The following is a 24,914-nucleotide window of genomic DNA, read 5'->3' on the forward strand; positions in this document are numbered from 1 at the left end:
GGCGAGTCCCATGATCGTGGTCACCTGCAATTAAAACCCACATATATCAATACCTCAGACTAGAAACACATGCTTATCACATATTTCTTTTATTTGATATTAGACCCAGATGTTTTAATCAAAGACATTGGAACTGTACTGAGGTCACAATGGGAGTGCATTAAATCTGAGAGTAGAACTGGTTTCTCAAATTGGCCCTGATTTTTAGGTTCCATGTATCAACCTAGTTTGCGTTCGCAAACGGTGCACATCGCCACAATTAGACCGTTTGTGAATGCAAAATATCCTTTCAAGATGTATGAAAGGCTTTGGCAGTGCATTTTAGGTAAGTCTCTACCTTTTAGGATTACCTAAAATTGCAACTACATACAAGAAATCACAATTAGCGATTGTCCAAGTACATGTACCAAGCATTTTCTAAATGGAAATGGTGCATTTAGGAAATGTTATTACAATTGACTCTAAGTGAATGGTAACTATGCTCAATTTAAAAAATGCACAAAAAATGCTTTTTTTAAAGAGCCATTTAGTGCACATATGTGCACATTTGTTTTTGGAGTGCTTCTCGGGGGCTTTAGGTCCGCTGGCACCCTTTGGTTTTGCAGTACCTTATTTGCGATTATCAATTAGGTAATCGCAAATAGCTAATGCAAAACCATTCATAACTAGATGGCCATATAGGTAGTCTAACAGTATATCGTATAATCCCTCTGAAGTCCACACCGACTCATACCTTCTTTATTCCTAAAGAATCCCAGAAGGGAGGGCATAGAGTCTGTGTAATCCTTCTTCAGTTTTAAAAAGAGTATGGCAAATTTTGGAGAAGACTAATAAAAAAGGGGATGTAGAATTGGCCTCTCATGTGTCAAGGAGTTCTCCAACTGAGGGCTTTCCTCTTAAACATCGAAGATCCCGATCTCTTGATTCTAAATCACCCATCATTATTAATTCTTTCTAAGAGTGGGCTAGTGAATATTCCGTATTATTATTCTTGATCTTCATTACATCTACCATCACCTTCAGATGTTTCCTTATTGTTTGAGCCCAGTTTAGATCACTTGGGATGATCTCATCTCAACATTGGTTGGCTTTCTTAGGTTGTGCGGATGTTAGTGATTTGCTCCAAAACATTAATGTTACTGTAATCATAGACCAGGATTGGAGCTCCGCCTCCACTCAGTTAGCAGATGCCATCGTATGTTTGGTTAAAGATAGTAGTTTTTTTACCTGTTTTCTGCCAATCTAAACTTTTGTCTAAGCTAAGCACTTCTGTTCTGTGTAGAATGTTAGGAGGGATTAGTGTTTCTAAGATACTATAAACAGTTGGAGGGAAGGCCCTCCAAAGTCTTGTTTGAAGTTACGTAAAGCTTTAATGGTTGATAATGCTTTTGCTTTCAATGTCTCTATTTGGGTGGACCAGCTCAGGGAATTAGTGAAGAGCATCCCTACATACCTAAATTCAATGGTTTCCTCAATTTTGGACTGCCCAATATATCATATGAAGCTATTCTCCTTCTCGGTACAAAAGGGGGTGGTGATGGACGGAGCATCAGAACCAATCAAACACTCACACCCAGTCAAAAGATCTGGGTTTGATCCATCACCGTTCTTTAGCCCACTCTGCCACCCCAGTTCAGACATGGCTATATGCAAATCAGTCTGACCCTGTGCCTCATGTGAACAGTCCAGCCCGAACTGCCAAGCCATGCCTTCCCTGGACCGGAAACAAGCTTCCGAGGACCGGTTTCTGGCATTCCAGCCGTCTTCAGCCCGCCTTGCTTGAATCCAGTGGCAAAGTGAGCAAGGGACTCACGTCTGAGCATACCCTGCCACACTTATGGCAGCCAAAGCGGTACAAAAGGGGGTGGTGATGGACAGAGCATCAGAACAAATCAAACACTCACACCCAGTCAAAAAATCTGGGTTTGATCCATCCCCGTTCTTTAGCCCACTCTGCCACCCCAGTTCAGACATGGCTATATGCAAATCAGTCTGACCCTGTGCCTCATGGGAACAGTCCAGCCCGAACTGCCAAGCCATGCCTTCCCTGGACCCGAAACCAGCTTCCGAAGACCGGTTTCTGGCATTCCAGTCTTCTTCAGCCCGGCTTGCTTGAATCCAGTGGCAAAGTGAGCAAGGGACTCACGTCTGAGCGTACCCTGCCACACTTATGGCAGCCAAAGCGGTAAAAAAGGGGGTGGTGATGGACGGAGCGTCAGAACCAATCAAACACTCACACCCAGTCAAAAGATCTGGGTTTGATCCATGACCGTTCTTTAGCCCACTCTGCCACCCCAGTTCAGACATGGCTATATGCAAATCAGTCTGACCCTGTGCCTCATGGGAACAGTCCAGCCCGAACTGCCAAGCCATGCCTTCCCTGGACCGGAAACAAGCTTCCGAGGACCGGTTTCTGGCATTCCAGCCGTCTTCAGCCCGGCTTGCTTGAATCCAGTGGCAAAGTGAGCAAAGGGACTCACATCTGAGCATACCCTGCCACACTTATGGCGGCCAAAGCGGTACAAAAGGGGGTGGTGATGGACGGAGCATCAGAAGCAATCAAACACTCACACCCAGTCAAAAGATCTGGGTTTGATCCATCACCATTCTTTAGCCCACTCTGCCACCCCAGTTCAGACATGGCTACTTGCAAATCAGTCTGACCCTGTGCCTCATGGGAACAGTCCAGCTGAACTGCCAAGCCATGCCTTCCCTGGACCCGAAACAAGCTTCCGAGGACTGGTTTCTGGCATTCCAGCCTTCTTCAGCACGGCTTGCTTGAATCCAGTGGCAAAGTGAGCAAGGGACTCACGTCTGAGCATACCCTGCCACACTTATGGTGGCCAAAGAGGTACTGGATGTGAGTGTTTGATTGGTTCAGATGCTCCGTCCATCACCACCCCCTTTTGTACCGCAATTCTCCTTCTCACCAAAGTCTATAATTTTAGTTTTATCTGAATTAATTATTAAGTTATTTTTATTGCAGTACTTTTCAAACTCCACCAGTTTCCTTTATAAGCCAACTCTATCCCCAATAGAGTATCCACGTTTTCTAGTGTGACCCACAACATCTATTGTTCTATCAAGTTAAAGACAGAAAAAGTAGAATAGAACCTACAGTTTCTAAGGATTTATGCGAAATAGTCCGTAGGCTAAAGAAGAGATTGATAGTAGAGTGCGCAGGCTTAGAGTCACCCTGTCCTAATGGACTCAGATTCAACTCTTCATAACATTGTGTAAAAGCCTGTAGCACTAATTTGGTATAAATGTTTGCACTCACATCAATTAAACAATTTAACTAGCATCGCCCTTTCCAATTCTTACGGTAAGTCTGTGCAGGTGTACATTGTTTAAGCACATCTGCATAGAACTTCACACACTAGTTTATGTTAGTCTTTAATATGAGTGCTGGCCTATTATCCGGTCCAGCGGATCTAGTTAATTTTGTTTGCATGATATTATCTCTAATTGCAGATTCTGAGAATAAGGCGAGCAATTCTATGCCAGTGGTAGACATCTTCTTAATGCTAACATTATCTTTACCTGCATATACTAACATTAAATAATCTACCGAACCCTATGTAGATACCATACTTCGTGTTCTTGCCTCTCGGCCATGAACCTCTATGCACACCAATTTCCAAAATTTCTTAACGACGTTGGGCGAAATTTCCACCATCATTTTATCCCAATTCTTTGGGTATGCTGAAAATGTATTACTTTTTAGCCTAGCTTTACGTTTAATACAGAATTTTTGGTGGGAACAACCATCCATGTATGATATATTAGCCAATTTAATTTTGACTAACTTGCATTTTGCCATTCCAGGTATTGGCCATGAAACCAGGGGGGCTTTTTGTTTTATTTGTGGACACTCACAGTGAAAGCTTTCAGGATGAAAAATTCCCATTATCTTTCAAACAATTGACCATGGCAATGGTTATTTGCTCATAATCTACGATTGGATTGCCACTTGTTGAGGTCAAACTATCAAGATAATATAATCTTGCAAATCAGATAGTTGCTTAAGTAAATTGTGCAAATTTCGCCCACGTCTTGCATTTATAGTTACTCAGAGTACTCACAATTGCTATATTGAAATGGGGTTTGGGGGAAGGATGGACTATGCCGGCTTTACCTGGTTGACCTGACCCTGTGTTCAGAGGGTGTGGGCTTATCTGGCATCATTAGATGTGTGTTGTCTTTGGTGCTTCTCCTTACCAATCATCAAGTTGCCATCTATCTCACCTTGTTCCTTGGTGTAGTAGCACCAGATGACCTCAGGGATCTTTGAGTCAAAGCAGCAGCCCCTTGAGTTACACTCCTTGGCGCTGATCCCCTTGTAGCCACAGTCTCTTCTTTGTGCTGGTTTCAGCACACACTGGTTTTTATCTGTTGCAAACAGGTTATATGAAATGTTAGGCGAACATTGTCAAATGCACATGATCACTTTAAAAGCATTGCCATTGCCACTTGTTGGCCTATTGGCAGTGTATAGATGTGAGTGATGATGTTATGGAGGTGCATTAGTTTCCAAAAAGTTTGTCTGCATCCCTCAAGACTGGTGGTCAGCAATCTCAAAAGGGTGTTTACCATAATGCACTGCAAGAGGACTGGTGCAGCATGTTAAGTGTGCATTTTACATCAATGAAGTGTACAAAATGCCCCTTGGTGCATGAGGGAGTCAATGGGTTGGCTTCTGCTTTGTTTGGTTTGTGAAAGCAGCTATTAAAAGCCTCACGTGAGGACCCATAATTAAAAGGAATGTTTTTCCTAGATGAGTGACAGAACCATGCAATGAATGGGTGAGCTGCGCACCATGCTTGATTGCTTAAACAATTGAAATGTGAACACAATTCATTTATTGAACGGCATCTAGAATAAAGCATTGGGGAGGACTGATGCACTTGGGTGCCACAAATTGAAATAACTGTTTCTTGTGAATATTGTTGTATTTCACATTTGAAAGTCATACTCAATGGGCCATATTTATGGTCAAGTCATGCAGTGCAATGTAGCAAGTCACCTTGCTGCACTGGACTGCATGACAGGGAAAGGGTAGGCATATTCCTGCCATTTCATCTGCTCAGGTGCCCTTTTGGTACTAAGGGGCTCATTAGGATGGCGGACGAACTTGCGTCCGTCCGCCACCCTAGAGGAGGAGGGAACGTCCGCAGGGGCCGCGGCGGTCCCTCTAGTGCAATTAGGTTGTGACCGCCAGGGGGGGCGGTCACATCCTCTATCTTTAAAGATTGCGGCGGGTGCAGCTTCACGCTGCACCCGCCGCAATGTTAAAAATGCATGCACCGCATTTGCGTGCACAAAGCGGCAGGCACCGCGCGGTGCCTGCTGCTTTGTTCACGCATATGCAGGGGGGTACCATAGGTACCTCCCATGTGCACCCCCCACCCCCCTTCACCCAGGGGGCCCGCAACGGGCCCCCGAAGTGAAGGTCCTTATGCTTTTCCACGGCGGAAAAGCCGCCGCAGAAAAGCATACATTTTACACCATCCTAATATGGCTGGCGGTGTCTGATAGACACCGCCAGCCATGTTAGAGCTTTTCCGCCGCGGTTGTAAGCCAACCGCGGCGGAAAAGCGGCGGACTGAAACCAGGACCCACCAGCCATCCTAATTTGGCGATGGGTCTTTGGTGGGTCCGCAGAGAATTTTCCGCATCCGCCGGGCCGGCGGTGGCTTCCGCCGGCCCGGAGGATGCGGAAAATCCTCCATCCTAATGAGCCCCTTAGTGCCAATGCGCCTGCATGGTAAGGAGGATTTATTTGTGCAGGAAAGGACACCTTCCTGCACAAAAACAATCCCCTGTGCTTTTTTCTCCTTCTACGTGTGCTACAGAATGCAGCACACTTACAAAGAGTTAAAAACGAGGAGAAATAAACATATTTCTCCTCTTTACGCCTCACCTGGTTAGGTGTAGGTTTTTGGCACATACCACTTCTAGTAAATCTGGGACTGCATTAGAATCCATGGATGTTGCGTGAGAATACCCACACAAGCCACATGGAAACAGCTCCCTGGCACAGAGTAACAAGAAGTAGCCATTTTTGCACTGCATTGCATTACTCATGATTTATGAAGCCACTGAGGCCACAAAAGAGGGCTTTGCATTGCTTCATACATCTCATTTTTGATTTGCAGTGCTCTTGCACTACTTTGTGTGGTGCAAGAGTGATGCTAAGGGGCCCGTAAACATGCCCCGAAATCTCTTTTATTGCATGCTTCTTCTCAAATTCTTTACACCTGGGGAGGATTTGGATGTGATGGGACAAAAATGCTGAGGGGATGACTCTTTTTGAAGAAGACTTTTGAAATTCCACAGCAGTCTGCAAATTCCACTGCTAAGGACTAGATAAAGCACACATGGGCTTAGAAGACTTAAGTCAATGCTCATCCCGTGCCCTGTCCCTCTTATGGGCAGAGGTAACACACCTAAACACCCAGGACACTGATAACTGATGCTCCTTCTTTCATCCTGTGCTCATTTGTAGTGCTTCGAAGAGAACTATTAAAATAACATCAAGTAAATACATACATTTATGTTGCCGTGTACCGAGCTTTAACTACCATTATCTGCTCTATCAACGTTTGCTCTTCTGGTTGTATTTATTTACAGTTTTACATAGCGGGAACTCGACCCGAAGAGATTGGAGCACTTTTCGTGAGCACCAGTTGCATTACACAAGGACCCATTTATTTTGTGGTTGGTAGGGAAGATTAAATGATTTGCCCAGATTCACAGGATGTTGAGCCAATACTGAGAATCGAACAAGACTCCCCAGCTCCAAAGTCGGCAGCTCTGGACTTTACAATGAACCCTGTCCCAATTTATCCATTTTGTGGCAGTATTTGATTTTCCTTGTGGCACAAACCCATTCAATATAGCATGCTGAGAAATCTGGACTTTTCAGAATAAAACCTACAATGTTCAAGTCTGACAGCTGCAGATTCCTTGAAGATGTGTGATAAAAGACATTACTCCAGCATCTACTACAATTGGTCACACATGTTATCATTGCATAGCATAATGCTCTCTCTGCAGCCTGAAGCAAACTTTTTAAAATGTCTTTTTATGAGCCTCTTGACTCTTGTAGGGCTCAAGAGAACCTGTGTAAGTCATTAGATATTCCACCCATTATATTGGTCTATCCCCTTCCTTATCAGGAGGTGCCAGAATGGCTGGCTGCCCATGATCAGTGAATAGCAGAGTGAGTGTCTTAATTCTGACTTAGGTCTGACTTACTCTTGAATTCCATCAACCAAGGTTTGTTGGTATTGGTAAATTTGGCCCTGATTTCTTATGGCACAAGTTTGACCCAAGGCCTTCACAACAATGCTCTTTTAATGCAAATGTCATAGGGCACTGACTGGATAGTAAGCATCTAAAAATTAAGTGTTTTACTGTCAACAAGAGAAAAGCAGCAGAAGCAACCTTTCAGACACCCCCTGAGGGTAAGCTGCTTACCTTGTGACCGGGAGTAGTAGCACCAGTTAGTTCCAGGGATGCTGGAATCAAAACAGCAGCTGCGCCTGTGGCACTCTTCAGAGCTGATGCCCTTGTAGCCACAGTCTGTCCTGTCCTTGGGCTCCAGGGAGCACTCCTTCTTATCTGCTCAAACAAAGCAAAATGCAGCATCAGTTACCTGCAAGTGGAAAGCGTGTTTTACTGAATTGTCGATGAAGCAATAAGAGTCATTAGCACTGACATAAACTGTCTCTTCAACTGACAATGACTTGGAGCAGCCGGTCAACCTCCACCACTCCCTAAGGCACAGATGCGCAGAGAGAAATCAGTAGACATCGTTAAGTGTGCCAAGATTGGACTTTAATTAGGAGACACTACTGGGCTTATTTATTTGATTTTGGTATAGGGCAGAGCAGCAAGGAACTGTGCTGTTGTGCCCTACACCAAAGTGAAGGGGCAGAATGCATTGTATTTAAGCAATACGCTTCATTCCTGCCCTTTCTCTCTGCACTGGCGCCGTTTCAGCAGCCTAGTGACAAAGCAGGCACCCTTTCACCATATGCAAAGGTGCCTCCGTTGGATGCAGGATTGTTTTTGTGCAGGAAGGACTATTCTAAGCACAAATAGTAAGAGGAAAAAATTATGAGAAATAAACACATTTCTCCTCGTTACGCCTCACCTGAGGAGGCGTACGGACTTGGCGCTTCACCAGGTTTACATCACTTTGTAAATCTGGAGCAGCATTAAATTCCATGGGTGTTGAGTGGGGAAACCCACTGCAATTTCCACGGAACGCCTCCTGGGTGCAGAGTAAGGCAATACAGCAATTTGCTCATGATTCATGAGGCCTGGGTGGCTTTGCGAGGCTTCATAAATTGAAGTACTGTTTACTTTTTATAGTGACCGTTCCTGGCCCTTACTTTATCCCCCCCAGCTGCAATTGTAGACTCTTAGGAGGCTAGGGGTGAGAGAGAACATGGTTATTTACCTAACATCGTTAAGGATTACAGTTACTTCTGGTGGAATATACAGCTTAAAGACAGTTTCTCCTGATCATTCTCCTCAATGGACAGGTGATAGTGACATACGAAAGGAACCAATTTCATTGTATTGTGTTAAAACGATGTAAGATGGCTTAGACATGACTTGTAGTTAGATATAGAAGATGTATTCATGTAGTAATCCATCAGGCTCTGAGATACAAGATGATATGTAGATCCTTAGTAAAGCCTGATAATGCTTAGAAATGCCCCACCAGGAGCAAGGTCCTCTCTGCTCAGCCCATCACACCAATTGATGCTCAGCTACATACAAACCAACCCCAACATTCCAAATGACCTCACCACAGGCTGAGCAGACAGGCAGAGAACCACAGTGGGGAGACTGCATTAGTAAATAGCACATTAAAACATATCTCCCCTTTTAATAATCAAAACATTCAAACGAAACAGAAGAAGATAAAATCACGAAATAGAAGAAGATTAAATACAGGAGTCTGGAATGGAAAAACAAAAGCGCAAGTCAGGAAAGAGAAAACACAAGTCAGAAATAGAAGCAGATAAAATACAGAAAATATAGAAGTCAGGAAAAGAAGAATGCATTAAAACAATATATAACCCATCCTTCAAGTCAGGAAAAGAAGAATGCATTAAAACAATATATAACACATCCTTCCCCCACACTAGTCAGGATAAGAAGAATGCATTAAAACAATATATAACACATCCTTCTCCCTTAATAACAATCATAAACACAAAAATGCATCCAGATGGTAAACACACTTTTGACAGGGAGAAGAAGAGGACGCACCACCAAACCATTGTAATACATCCTTAAATTCTTCTCCTAAAAAATGATCAAAACAAAAAATTTTAGCAAAAAAAAACAAAACCGCACCAATTTCCTAAAGTGCTGCACAAATCTCAAAAACCAAGGGTAAAATACAATAGCAAAACTGATAGGGAAAGTTACACACAGCAGAAGTAACCCCCCAGGTGTGTACCCGTCACACACAGTCTAAGTAATGTGTATGTAACACAAGACAAAACTTGAAAAACTAGGGTATCCCTTAACCCAAAACAAAACTAGGGTATCCTTTTAACCCAAAACACACCCGAATCATACAATGAGTATGAATAAACTCAGAGAATCCAAAAACAAAGGGTATAAACAAAACTGAAGAGAGAAGTTACACTACACTAGAGGTAACTCTCCACGTGTGTACCCGTCACACACAGTCTATGTAGTCTAAAAAAACATACGACAAAGCAACCAAAAAGCTAGGGTATCCCTTAACCCCACATAAGTATTTGTCAGAACACACACAGCCTATATAACATGAATACATAACCAGGCAAATCAAAAACTTAGGGTAACCTTAGACCGAAAGAAAAAGCAAGGTATCTTTTAACCCATGACACATTCGCTAAACTATAGGAATCCCAAACAGTCCTAAAAATAAACGTGCAAAACAAACTAAGCAGAAAGTGACCTCTTGAAGTTACACACCACCCTTTGAAAGGTACAACCCAACATGCACACAACAAAACTGTGTAGATAACTATTAAAAAAAAAAAATGCTTTTGCCCAGTGAACACAAGAATTGCACGACCACAACAGACTGGACTTAGAACATTAAAGCCAAAACAATTGCAAATGAAAAAAAAATCAAATCATTGCGGCAATGTTAGACTACACATATCAACTTTCTTCCAAGCGCCGGAGCTCGAACTTTGCCCCCGATGGAGAAAAGGAACACAACAAAATAAACTGAAATAAATAAAGTAGTCACCGCCGATCATACTTGTATGGAGGGAGTTGTTTACTGTAGTTCGCTGAGATCACTGCAAACAACACAATGCAAAAATCCATGTATTCCCAAGACAAATATGTGGCTGGCAAAGTAAACCAAAGTTATGAATCGAAAGTGAGTCCATCACATCAAGGCCGTGGCTCCATGAAGAAGAATTAAGGCGGGAAGTCCAGACGCCATATCTCGATTCATTCTAGCAGACTCATTTTAGCAGACTGAACATGACGGAACCATGACAACCAGAAGATGGAGGTACGTAAACGACGGCGCGTCGGGTGGCTCTCAGCACGTCGCTGCATGCAGGCAGAACAGGAATCACAATGCGCTGTCCAGAATGTTGGAGAAGATTCAACTCTCCGTGATGCATGTAAGATTGCGCGTGCTGTGCACGACACGCGCTTCATTTTTAAACTCCATCCTGACAGTTAAACAGAGAGTTGATTAAATGCGCTTCAAATTTAGATTAATATACAATTTCACATTACTGTATGCCAAGTGTCAATTGCTGCCAAAAATAAAAACTGAAATAACGTGGTGCAAACAGACCCATCAAAATGAGGAAAACAGTACAAATCACCCAGAACACGTCGTTGTCCCCCCGCAGTAATGTCTTTGAGTAATACGGTGGAAAACAAGCTTAATTCCTCTCAGCTGCTGTCTGCCAAAACGTACTTCTTCAAGACAGCTCCAGATCAAACACAAGGAAGAAACTTTGCCGTTTTTCTTTTAAAACAGCCGGGACCTCCAACACTGCTGCTATATCGTGACACTTCAAATCCTTAGGGTTACTCATACAAAAATAAACAGCAGTGTCTCTCTTATTGCAGTTGTAAGTTAGGTTACTCTCTCTAGAATAGCTGTGATCAAAATTTAGCTACCAAAAGAATTCACAGCACAGCTCAATCACGACTTAAGAATTCATGTCAAGACTGTCCAAAAACTGTATTTAAATAGTCTTAAACTGGGAAGAAACTGACACCTTTCGTTGAGGGCGACCGTTGACAGGGTCACTGGTGGGGCATATGGGGTGCCTAGTTCCATCCATTCCACTTACTTGAAGTCTTTAAGTCTTTAAGTTCCAAATCTTTAAATCCTTTTTAAAAGCACTTCTTCATCTACTTCAGATTCAAAAGTCAAATCTTTCCAAGGTAGCTCATATGGGTTCTTTTTAAATCGTCGCCAGTGTTAAAACGATGTAAGATGGCTTAGACATGACTTGTAGTTAGATATAGAAGATTTATTCATGTAGTAATCCATCAGGCTCTGAGATACAAGATGATATGTAGATCCTTAGTAAAGCCTGATAATGCTTAGAAATGCCCCACCAGGAGCAAGGTCCTCTCTGCTCAGCCCATCACACCAATTGATGCTCAGCTACATACAAACCAACCCCAACATTCCAAATGACCTCACCACAGGCTGAGCAGACAGGCAGAGAACCACAGTGGGGAGACTGCATTAGTAAATAGCACATTAAAACATATCTCCCCTTTTAATAATCAAAACATTCAAACGAAACAGAAGAAGATAAAATCACGAAATAGAAGAAGATTAAATACAGGAGTCTGGAATGGAAAAACAAAAGCGCAAGTCAGGAAAGAGAAAACACAAGTCAGAAATAGAAGCAGATAAAATACAGAAAATATAGAAGTCAGGAAAAGAAGAATGCATTAAAACAATATATAACCCATCCTTCAAGTCAGGAAAAGAAGAATGCATTAAAACAATATATAACACATCCTTCCCCCACACTAGTCAGGATAAGAAGAATGCATTAAAACAATATATAACACATCCTTCTCCCTTAATAACAATCATAAACACAAAAATGCATCCAGATGGTAAACACACTTTTGACAGGGAGAAGAAGAGGACGCACCACCAAACCATTGTAATACATCCTTAAATTCTTCTCCTAAAAAATGATCAAAACAAAAAATTTTAGCAAAAAAAACCAAAACCGCACCAATTTCCTAAAGTGCTGCACAAATCTCAAAAACCAAGGGTAAAATACAATAGCAAAACTGATAGGGAAAGTTACACACAGCAGAAGTAACCCCCCAGGTGTGTACCCGTCACACACAGTCTAAGTAATGTGTATGTAACACAAGACAAAACTTGAAAAACTAGGGTATCCCTTAACCCAAAACAAAACTAGGGTATCCTTTTAACCCAAAACACACCCGAATCATACAATGAGTATGAATAAACTCAGAGAATCCAAAAACAAAGGGTATAAACAAAACTGAAGAGAGAAGTTACACTACACTAGAGGTAACTCTCCACGTGTGTACCCGTCACACACAGTCTATGTAGTCTAAAAAAACATACGACAAAGCAACCAAAAAGCTAGGGTATCCCTTAACCCCACATAAGTATTTGTCAGAACACACACAGCCTATATAACATGAATACATAACCAGGCAAATCAAAAACTTAGGGTAACCTTAGACCGAAAGAAAAAGCAAGGTATCTTTTAACCCATGACACATTCGCTAAACTATAGGAATCCCAAACAGTCCTAAAAATAAACGTGCAAAACAAACTAAGCAGAAAGTGACCTCTTGAAGTTACACACCACCCTTTGAAAGGTACAACCCAACATGCACACAACAAAACTGTGTAGATAACTATTAAAAAAAAAAAATGCTTTTGCCCAGTGAACACAAGAATTGCACGACCACAACAGACTGGACTTAGAACATTAAAGCCAAAACAATTGCAAATGAAAAAAAAATCAAATCATTGCGGCAATGTTAGACTACACATATCAACTTTCTTCCAAGCACCGGAGCTCGAACTTTGCCCCCGATGGAGAAAAGGAACACAACAAAATAAACTGAAATAAATAAAGTAGTCACCGCCGATCATACTTGTATGGAGGGAGTTGTTTACTGTAGTTCGCTGAGATCACTGCAAACAACACAATGCAAAAATCCATGTATTCCCAAGACAAATATGTGGCTGGCAAAGTAAACCAAAGTTATGAATCGAAAGTGAGTCCATCACATCAAGGCCGTGGCTCCATGAAGAAGAATTAAGGCGGGAAGTCCAGACGCCATATCTCGATTCATTCTAGCAGACTCATTTTAGCAGACTGAACATGACGGAACCATGACAACCAGAAGATGGAGGTACGTAAACGACGGCGCGTCGGGTGGCTCTCAGCACGTCGCTGCATGCAGGCAGAACAGGAATCACAATGCGCTGTCCAGAATGTTGGAGAAGATTCAACTCTCCGTGATGCATGTAAGATTGCGCGTGCTGTGCACGACACGCGCTTCATTTTTAAACTCCATCCTGACAGTTAAACAGAGAGTTGATTAAATGCGCTTCAAATTTAGATTAATATACAATTTCACATTACTGTATGCCAAGTGTCAATTGCTGCCAAAAATAAAAACTGAAATAACGTGGTGCAAACAGACCCATCAAAATGAGGAAAACAGTACAAATCACCCAGAACACGTCGTTGTCCCCCCGCAGTAATGTCTTTGAGTAATACGGTGGAAAACAAGCTTAATTCCTCTCAGCTGCTGTCTGCCAAAACGTACTTCTTCAAGACAGCTCCAGATCAAACACAAGGAAGAAACTTTGCCGTTTTTCTTTTAAAACAGCCGGGACCTCCAACACTGCTGCTATATCGTGACACTTCAAATCCTTAGGGTTACTCATACAAAAATAAACAGCAGTGTCTCTCTTATTGCAGTTGTAAGTTAGGTTACTCTCTCTAGAATAGCTGTGATCAAAATTTAGCTACCAAAAGAATTCACAGCACAGCTCAATCAAGACTTAAGAATTCATGTCAAGACTGTCCAAAAACTGTATTTAAATAGTCTTAAACTGGGAAGAAACTGACACCTTTCGTTGAGGGCGACCGTTGACAGGGTCACTGGTGGGGCATATGGGGTGCCTAGTTCCATCCATTCCACTTACTTGAAGTCTTTAAGTCTTTAAGTTCCAAATCTTTAAATCCTTTTTAAAAGCACTTCTTCATCTACTTCAGATTCAAAAGTCAAATCTTTCCAAGGTAGCTCATATGGGTTCTTTTTAAATCGTCGCCAGTGTTAAAACGATGTAAGATGGCTTAGACATGACTTGTAGTTAGATATAGAAGATTTATTCATGTAGTAATCCATCAGGCTCTGAGATACAAGATGATATGTAGATCCTTAGTAAAGCCTGATAATGCTTAGAAATGCCCCACCAGGAGCAAGGTCCTCTCTGCTCAGCCCATCACACCAACTGATGCTCAGCTACATACAAACCAACCCCAACATTCCAAATGACCTCACCACAGGCTGAGCAGACAGGCAGAGAACCACAGTGGGGAGACTGCATTAGTAAATAGCACATTACAACATATTGCTAAAATTAATGCAGAGACAAGAGTGAAACCGGAAAGCGATGGAGCCTTGGGTCTAGCAAATCCTCTAGTATAACAATTGTTAGTCGCTCTGGTGACATTATTAGCAGTCTACAAATTTTAAATTCAATGCAGTTGTGAACTTTGTTCTATTTTTCTCAAGCTTCTAAGCTGCTTGAAATCAAGGTCGCGCCAACATAACTGCAATGGTATTGTCTTCCATTTTGAATTGTCACTGCCTTTGTTCTAACAGAGAATTGTGAGCTTACACAGTCTTTGGGAATTATATATACCTAACCAACGACAACCTAGCTGTCCTAGACTGCCATGTATACAGTGTTACAATTCTTGTCACCTGAATAGACGTCACACTCTTATTTCATTACTGGGTCTTACACAAGATAAAGAAGAGCCAAGTCAAGGAGCACCAATGTCCGGGTAGGTACTACGATGCTCTTGGTCTGGGCCATTGACATGCTCAGCCTTCATAGAAGAGAACTCCATCCTAGACTCCTCCCAATCGCGATTCCACAGCAACCACAGCACCGAAAACGCCCTCCTCACCACCACCAACGACATTCCCATGCTACTGGACCAAGGACACACCGCAGCCCTCATACTTCTAGACCTCTCCCCAGCTTTAGACACCGTCTCACACAGCACCCTCGCAGCCAGACTACACGACGTGGGAATAAAAGGAGCCGCCCTCAACAGGATCCAATCCTTTCTCTCTGACAGAACCCATAGGATCCGACTCCCCCCCTTTCCTCTCCAAACCCATGGAAATCAGCTGCGTAGTACCCCAGGGATCATCACTCAGCCCCACGCTCTTCAACATCTACATGGCCTCCTCGCCGCCATCTACAGACAGCAGGGACTACACATCGTATCCTAAGCCGACGACTCTCAGCTAATCCTCTCGCTCATGAAGAATAACGAAGACGCCAGACTCTGTTTCCAGGAAGGAATGAAGAACGTAGCAGCCCAAATGAAGGACAGCTGCCTGAAGCTTAATTCAGAAAACCGAGGTCCTCATCCTTGAACCGTACACTACCGCCTGGGACAACACCTGGTGGCCCCCACCCTCTGGAGCCCACCCACCCCAACAGACCATGCTCGGAACCTCGGCATCATCCTGAACTCCTCTCCCTCCATGAACTGCCAGGTCAATGCCATTGCCTCACCAGTTACAACTGCCTCTGCATCCTCCCGAATACCTTCAAATGGATCCCCCTGCCTGCAGAAAGACTGTCACCCACACACTCATCACCAGCAGACTGGACTACAGCAACGCCCTCTACGCCGGAATCAACAAAATTCTTCTACACAAACTCCAAACCATACAGAACACTGCAGTCAGACTCGTCCTTGGGACACCGTACCACGAGCACATGACCCAGCATGCTAGGAGGCCTCCACTGGCTCCACATCGAATAGAGGGTCACCTTCAAACTTCTCACACACGCCTACAAATCCCTCAACAACATCGGACCAAAATACCTCAGCGAGGACTATCCTTCCACGTACCCATGAGGAACCTCCGCTCAGCCGACCTCTCCCTGGCAGAGGTTCCCCGCATCCGCAGAAGCAGAACTGGTGGGTGGGCTTTCTCCTACATCGCAGCAAAGGCCTGGAATGAGCTCCCTGTCAACATCAGATGCTCCCCAACTCTGCAAGCGTTCAGGAAGAACTTCAAGACCTTGCTCTTCGACTGACCCGTAGCCGCCGCCCTCCCTCCCCCAGCACCCTTAGACCCTCAAGGGTGAGTAGTGTGCTTTAGAAACCCCCCTGATTGATTGATTGAGGGTAAGATAAGTTAAAAGAGATTTGTGTGCTGACAGATCTGGTAGCAGAGCTTATGATTCTGATTGGATATGCTCAACATTAAATTAACCCATTTGGCTATAGAACTAATGGGTCTACTTTTGTGGTTCAGGCAGTATCATGCAGAGATTCAAATTCACCCTGCCCAACCCGGTCCTAGTTGCTAACAACAAGGTAGCGGTAACCCGAAGAAGGAAGACATGAGTATCAATATATTGATTTATGCGCATACACTGGGCAAATGAGAAGTGAGGTTTAAGGCAATAAATGTTGGGATTTGTAGTAGGTACAATGTGGTGGAATAAAGATGACAGATTTTTTATTGAATTACTATGTGGCTCAAATACCTGGACGGCAGTTATTGCATTTAAGTTGAAGAAAGTTGCATTAATTACATTTGTTGAATTGTTGAACTGTCTGCTAAGTTGATGCGCTATCAGCTATACCAAAATAGGTATGTAACATTTCTATTGTGCAAGTGTATTAATTGAGCTCAGTGGCAGTTCATTGCTTTGGTGCACAAGAGTAACTACGCTGCTGAGTACAGCAAAGCCTGCAGGGCGATTGTCTGCTGGTGTGTGGAAGCAAGTAGTCTTCTTAGTACTGTAGAACTTTTCTGATTATGTGAATCAGAATAAATGTTAATCATGGTGAAAAGAGTTCAGACGAGCTTGGCAGTATTCATTTGGTGTCGTGCAGGGATTGGCTCACAGAAACTAAAGTCGCACTGCAATAAGGTGACCTCTGGCCACAACATGCTAGTATTGGTAGGCAGATCGTTAACGCAATTGTACAGAAGCTGTGTGAAATTGTGACAAGGAGTGACTGAAAACACTATCAGAATAGGAAATCCTTTTTTGAAAAGAGAGATGTAACTAATGAAGAGCACTTCCCACTAGAAGGTACTCCAACTAGGAAAATGGCAGCAAAAAAGGGCTATAGACGTGCCTTTGGCACAAATAGATGTTCAAGGATGGGGAATTATGACTACCATTGAGCTGGACCTTCCACATTTCCAGAATCAAAAATGTTATGCGGAGAATGCATGACATGAGACTTCAGCCTAGACCCAGACAGTCTGAGGCCCTGAATATTTTGGTACTAGTTGCAAATGAGGAAAAAAGGAAGAAGTTTGCATTAAAAATCCAAAACAAGGTTTATTCGTGGATAAATGCCCAGGATGTTGAGAGGCAAAAGAAGTAGAGGGAGGGAGTGACTGAAACAATTAGAGCTTACTCACTGATAGAAGGCAAGGTAATAGAAAAGGAAAAACCTACTGAGAAAAAGAAATGTAAGGACGAGGCAGAAGTATAGAGAGAGGCGAAAGATGCCTTCATATATGAGATCCTTAGATTAAGATCACCCCATAAGATGAAACAACCGCACCAAGTGCTATAGCACAAGCAGTTGAAACTGAACAATTACTGTGAACACTCCAGAAGTAAGAACTCCCCTAAATTGCTAAGAGTCCACATTTTCACCTCTTGCTCAGACCTAGACACCCATAGCAATGGGTATTTCAGGCTCATCGGTAACACCGAATGATTCCCTTAATGCGGCCAAAGAGTCAGACCCTTCCGAGCATTCCTCAGGATCTCACAGAAAAGCCCAATGTGATAGTGTCAGGCCCACCCCATAGAGAGGCTTTCACAACCCCTGTGGTGGGAGGTCACACAACCACTGTAACTCCACCAGTTAACCTACAAAGTGAGGTACAGACCCCGCGATGACTAAGAGCCAAATCGCCACCTGAACGTCACTTTTAGCAACGTTCTAATGGTGATATGTTCTTCTCCACAGTTACAAAGCAACCTTACACCACCTCAGCACCCATTGCTTTTGACGCTGCTCAAGATTTACAAGGAGGAGTAAATCTGTGGCAGCGCTAAAAACTAACACTGTGCAAGAGCAAGAGTTAGAATGGTGCACAAGGAGAAATGCTTTTATTTCTCCTTGTTTTTGCTTTTTCTATGTGTGATGCATTCTGCACCGCACATAGAAGTAACACATAGAAAGAGAAAAAAGCCATTGATGGATGTTTATGTGCAAGATGGTGTCCCTTCCTGCACACAAACAATCACTAAATATGATGATTTGATACTTCTATATGTGCTGCTTCTACTCGTTGCACGTTAGTGGTTTCCTTCATGGGTGCAACGTATGAGTGTCATGTATGCAAAAGCTCATTTCTAAGTGTTATTATCTTTTTACTATTGGTTCTGATTCAATCTCCAACTGTCATTGACCGTTGACAAGCATTCTTCTCAGCTCCCCTTCATGAAGGAAGCCAGTTTTTCTTTGCGTTTCAGTTCCAAAAGAATACTCTTGTGTAGGGTTGCATTCTTCAAGGGTATACAGCGAGCCTGTTCTATTTCAATCAGAATATAAAAGAACCTAGAAACTCTGAAACGACCATGTAGCTCAACCGTGACTCATTATATTTATGATCTCATTGCATCGATAATAAACGATGTTTGTAGGCAGCAGTACTGTCAGAAAGAGGGTATGTATCTGGGACATCAGATTGAGAAGGGAATCAGGCAGGTGTCCCATAAATGCAATGAAACAGTCCTTAATATAACATTTCAGACAAATGTTCTTGGGCATGATTGTCTACTGCCGACAGTTGATCCCAAACTCTTTGAGGCTGATGCACACTGATGTCAATGACCCGAAACCAAAGGGTGATGAAGATGGGTGTGTTGTGTCTGTTTTGACGCAAATGCATGGGGAGTGTGAGCGCCCCATAGAATATTTTTGAGCCACAGCGTTACTCGTTGTCTCAAGGCGGTTGCAGTGGTAAGCCTAAGTATTCAGCAAATTGAAGGAATATTGAAGGGTCATCCACTCGTGATTGACCCATATTCAATTCAAATTCTCATGACTTGCACCAGCGTGTAACATTTGACTTATGAAGTCGCTCGGAAAACCTCTGACGAGCTGTCAGATGGCTTATCGCCCAACATCATAATGAGGGCCTTTGTTTTGTACTAGCCAACCATCACTGATTGTTATTGAATATTTTAAATATTTTAATCTATTTCTAAACTTGTGCTCATTCACTCTTTTTAATCATTTGATTTAAATCAATGATGGGAAGTTTGTGCAGCATGTGCTGCTTTGTTGCCATCCCTATCATAAGTTGGATAAGGAACTATCAATCCTAATTATATCAGCTATTATCCTTAACAAAGATGAATTAAATTTGGAGAAGTCCATAGCCACCAGTGACTTGTGCAATATAAGGTTTTCTAAATTAATCAAATATTTTGGTATTTATGAGAAGATAATTTAAAATATTCAAATCAGAATCTGGTGTATCTTTATTGCATACAGTGCACACATTTTGAGGAAGCAAGGATACAATTGGGAAGTGGTGTTTTACAGTGAGCTGTTGATGCACAGAGATATAATAATTATGATGCTCTGCAGAACTGATATAGACAAACAGCAATTTTGTATACATTCTTTTACAAGAAAAATGTGCTTTGAGAAAATTATTTTGGAGAAACATTTTCATTGAAACACTTAGCAATGAATCAATGTGAGAGAACATACATTTTCCACCTGATATAGAGAGAAGATGAGGAAAGTCAATGCAAGAGAGACATTCTTAAGAACAGATATTAAACTGAATAGCTAGAGAAATATCATTCACCCCATATAGATAGTACCTTCTTTGTTGGAATGGAAGCACCAAAGGGTGCCTGCTACTTTTGGATCATAGCAGCAGCATCGCTTCTTGCACTCCTTTGCACTTATTCCCGGATAACCACACTCTCTTCTGTCACTTGTAGCCACCAAACATTCTTTGTGATGGCTTGAATCTTGAAAGACAAAACGGTAAAATGAGCAATACACCCATTTAGGCTTTGTAAGAATAAGCAGTCTGGCTTACCAGTGGTGCAAAAAGGTTAAGGCCATGGATCTCAATTAGGTGTAGCTAGGAAAAGCAATTGCTGCCCTTTGCTTGCCCTTTGCTACTCTGTGAAAATCTGGCTACATCTGAGAGAAGTGAAGTTAGATAATTACAGAATCTGGAGTTTACGTTTTACCTGAGAGCATGCACTCTGCAATTGCGTGTTTTGATGAGGGTCCCATAGATAGTTATTGTAAGAAACTGGATTATTAGCAGTGAAGGATATGAGTCTTTCACAAGTAAGACGTCTACCAATTTCTCTTTACTGGGAACTAAGTGCCCCATTGTAGCATGTGACTCCCTGAGGATAGTGCAGCAAAGCAGTCCAGGGCTTCTTTGAGGAGGCGGTGTGGGCCAGTACCCACAGCTCGTTATTGCCTAACAACACTCAATAAATCATTGACCAGTCAATACCTTTTTTTATATACAACAAACAGTATGGGTAAATTTAGAGTGTAGCAAGTTTGTGTTATGTGCAACATTGACCCTATACCATACACTTCACAGGTAGCCTAGTTTACATTACCAATTAACCACAAATATATGGCAAATCCTTACTGCATATGTTGTTTAATTTGTATTCAACTGTTCAGAAAAAAATAAATTCCTCAAGATACTCAACTTCTATTCCAAAACTAACTCTCTACTACGGTCAGCCTTTATCTGTATCAAACCCCTCACAGTCACCGAACCTACATTGAGAAATGAAGTTGATATGAGTGGAAAAGTGGGTACTGTAAACAGTGTTTACTCGATGGAGAGATTTTATTCTGTACCACACTCTTTACAGACATTGAAACTCTTATGAGAAATACGCCACAGAGTATTAAAAAGTATCTACTAAATACAGTGCAAAACTTGTCCAAAGAGAAACTATTCACTTAAACAACCGAGATCTGGAGGTTCTAAAGGTCATATTACCTTCAGACTTCATACTGTGAAGACTGTCCATCTTTTGAAGCTAAACAAGCACATATATTTGGGTTAGTACCTGGTGCACACAGACTTCAATGTTATATAGAAATTGTCATGCTACAACGATTCTGTCTAATAACTTTAGGCTGCTTATAATATTTAGCAACCACTATGTACATTTTGCCCTGTTGCGAACATTTTCTGCAGCACCCAAAAACATGCTCAGAAAATGCTGGACACAAGTTGTTAACTGGTATCTGCACACAGAGTTACTCCTGAATACATACATTTTTTAATGTGTTTAATACCGCTACACACCTATGATGCATTAGGAGCATGTGTTTTGTAAATACTTACACTCATTAACTGGAAGCCGGCTGTAAAAATTAGGTAGTGAAGTAATTTGGTACTTACCCACCACTATGTAACCTATCAAACAAACAAAAACACTCATTTAAAGATGTCATCAGTGATGTCATCAATGATGTCATTGAGATGTCGTCAGTGGTGTCATAAATAATGTCATAGAATATGTCATGAGTAATGTAATATGTGAGGTCATGAGCAGTGCACAGAGTGAATTTCTAAGATTTTTTTACGCTAAAATATATCTTTTTATCACACCTAACTTTAATGTTAATTTAACTTTTTTATTTTTCAGACAAGCTCTAATGTTTTTTTGGCGAAATTGTTTTATTGAGTTTTACTAAGTCAACAAGTAACAGCACGTTAGTTCCAATGTGCCCCCCCAAGAATCAACCACATGCTATTGTAGGTTACAGCTCCTGTTATGTTAAGGGATCTCCCTTAAAATCACATAATCACTTTGCAGAACTGCTGTTGAAACAAATACATATAAATGTAAACAAATCTACCAACAAAAGAAAACATGGGTATATGGAAGAGTTGACATCTAATTACACTATACAATCATTGCTGGGGGAAGCCCATTAACCTAGGATGTGTCATCAAGGGGAGAGGTGGTGGGAGGAGCGAACGGGTCAACAGTTTTGGGTTAAAATTGAAAGAGGTGAAGGGCTCTAGAATGCGTAGGGCACACATTTGGTAGGCGGCCCTAAGGTAGGCTACTAAGGGACCTCAAGTAAACTAGAATTTTTTAAAATCATCACAGAAAATATATGCTAGTCTCCCCATAGTGAGAGCTTGCCATAAGCATGCATGCCACTGTGTGAGTGAAGGGGCTTCCTTCCTTTTTCAAGCAGCTGCCAGTGCCAATTTAAGCGGCTCCCAAGATAAGCCACATAATAGTTCTGCTGCGTGTTTGACGTTTGAGTGTAGCATCAAGAAAACCCACGAGTGCGAACTCTAACATATGGGGAAAGATTATTTTTAGTTTAGTGGGGTATAGGTACCAATCATAGGGTACCTTATAATGGGCTTCTATCAAAATGATAGAGCAAATACATTTTTGGATATCCTTTCAAAGCGTGTGCCATTGTGTCTCTGGTATATCTACCCCTAGAATGCGTTCCCAGAAAGTGAAATGTTGTGGTTTTGGGGGAGGGCGGGCGAGAGCAGAGAGCAGTGGTGTATAGAGGAAGAGAAAAGTAGTCCAACCCACAGTCTTAACTAAGTTATCCCACACCTTCAGAGTCATTCTTGTGGGGGGTGCTGAGGTATGTGTTGGGTGGCAGTCCACTTTTGGCTTCCAGAGGACATTCCATATAACTCGGCTCACTAGCACCCAGTCCATATGCAACCAGTGCTCATCCGATTCCCTGAGTGACCACTCTGGGATAACCTGTAACTTAGCTACCATGCAGTAAAAGTGGAAGTCTGGAAGCGTCAGGCTGCCAGAGTCCTTGGCAAGTCATAGCAATTTGAAAGGTAACAAGGCCCTGCGGTTCTGCCAGATAAACTGCATGAGAAGGTGCGCACGGTAGGTAAAAGTTCTCAGTCCAATTAAATGGAGAGGCTGCGGACGAGATATAAAACCCTAAGTAGTATCAGCATTTTAATAGTGTTGATGCACCCTAGCCAGGATAAATACATATGTGCCCATCATTTGAGGTCTGCTTTCAGTTGGGACAGTAGCAGAGGGATGTTTTCTCGATAAAGATCTGCCAGCTTAGGGGTCATATATTGATGCCAAGATAGGCGATCTTAGTCTTGGCCCAGAGATAGGCCTTCAATGTCTCCGCGATCCAACACTTTCCCTACTGTCCCCTGACTGGAGTGGAAATAGTAACTGTTATCCCTTCGTAATCCAACACTTTCCCTAATGTTGAAGTTATTGGAGTGGGAATAGTCTGTTTCACCCCTCCACAATCTAACACTTGCTTTTGCACTGACTGGTGTGGGAATAGTTATTTTTACCCCTCTGCAATCCAACACTTTCTCTGTTGTTGTGCTGACAGGAATGGAAATAGTAACTTTTACCCCTCGGCAATCTAGCACTTTCCTTACTGTTGCACACAACAACAGACCGACTGATACAGACATTCACACCGTTTAGTCACTAACCCATGCATTCAGTATGACATGTTTAATCACTCGCTTATACAATCAGTCACGCACTTACAAAATCCTCCATCCACACACTTATACACCCACTCATTCTTCAATACACCTTGGCATAGATATATATATAAAACATATTTAAACTTTACAGAAACGCACAGTCACTGGATGATGCCATCAGTGACGTCATCAGTGATGTCATTTGAGATATCATCAGTGATGTCATCAGGGATGTGACTGACGATGTTATGAATGATGTAATATGTGACGTCATCAGAAGTGCATTGCGGGTGCGCAAGTTATATTTAGCTGAACTAACTATAACGGGGCAATTTATATGGTTTTGTACGAGAGAAATGGCCAACTAACTGTAATGTCCCTGATACCTATGCTTTTTTCAGTGAATTTCTAAGGTTTTTTTTAAATGCTAATTTCTAACCATAACGTCCCTGAAACCTATGGTTTTTTAAGTGAAATTCAAAGGTTTTTTAAATGCAAATTTCTAACTATAACATAACAGTCGCGTTTCCAGAGTGGTGGAGAAAGGTGAGGGTGGCCTCCGAAACACCTGTGTGGTATTTACTTGAGGTAACAGGAGGAGTAGTAAGCCCCCAACGTCAACCTTGGGGACCAACTATCCCTTTTATTACCACCAGTAAGTCCCACACAGCAGGATTGCTAACTTCTTATATCAGGCCACGCCACCTCCCTGCACCACTGTTCAAATGTGCCCCCTAGCACGTTGCAAATTGGGGGACTAAGTCCCCTTGAATCCTGAGGTTCACTGGGGGCCAACTAGCCCACCAGGTACCTCCAGGAAGCAGCACATAGCTGGGTTGCAGAGAGGTGTTCTGAGGCCACGCCCCTTTTAACACCTCTCTACAACGCAGCTCATGGGCGCTTACTGGAGGTACCTGGTGGGCAAATTGGATCCAAGGGACCCTCATGATTCAAGGGAACTTAATCCCCCAACTTACAACTCACCAGAGGGCCTGTTTGCAGAGTGGTGAAGGGAGGGGTCGGGTCTGTGTCCCATAGAAAACAGCAGTGTCCTGGGGTTAAACACCCCGGGACACTGCAGGAGCCGGCCCTGAGGGGTGGCAGTCCCCAGGGCC

The 24,914-nt window shown here is 42.5% G+C and overlaps 1 protein-coding gene across 1 annotated transcript in view; it reads right to left on the reverse strand.

The window, feature by feature from the left end:
• The window catches only part of LOC144772456 (uncharacterized), an 81,629-nt gene that overhangs the window by 17,552 nt on the left and 39,163 nt on the right, over positions 1-24,914 (reverse strand). The window contains exons 2-4 of the mRNA XM_078656792.1: positions 20,159-20,311; positions 7,483-7,626; positions 4,249-4,392 (exon numbers count right to left, since the gene is read on the reverse strand). Of these exons, the coding sequence (XP_078512918.1) occupies positions 4,249-4,392; positions 7,483-7,626; positions 20,159-20,311 (441 nt within the window). The remainder of the gene's footprint in view (positions 1-4,248; positions 4,393-7,482; positions 7,627-20,158; positions 20,312-24,914) is intronic.

Source organism: Lissotriton helveticus, chromosome 8 (genome assembly GCF_964261635.1).
Source record: "Lissotriton helveticus chromosome 8, aLisHel1.1, whole genome shotgun sequence".
In the NCBI taxonomy this organism is placed as follows: Eukaryota; Metazoa; Chordata; class Amphibia; order Caudata; family Salamandridae; genus Lissotriton; species Lissotriton helveticus.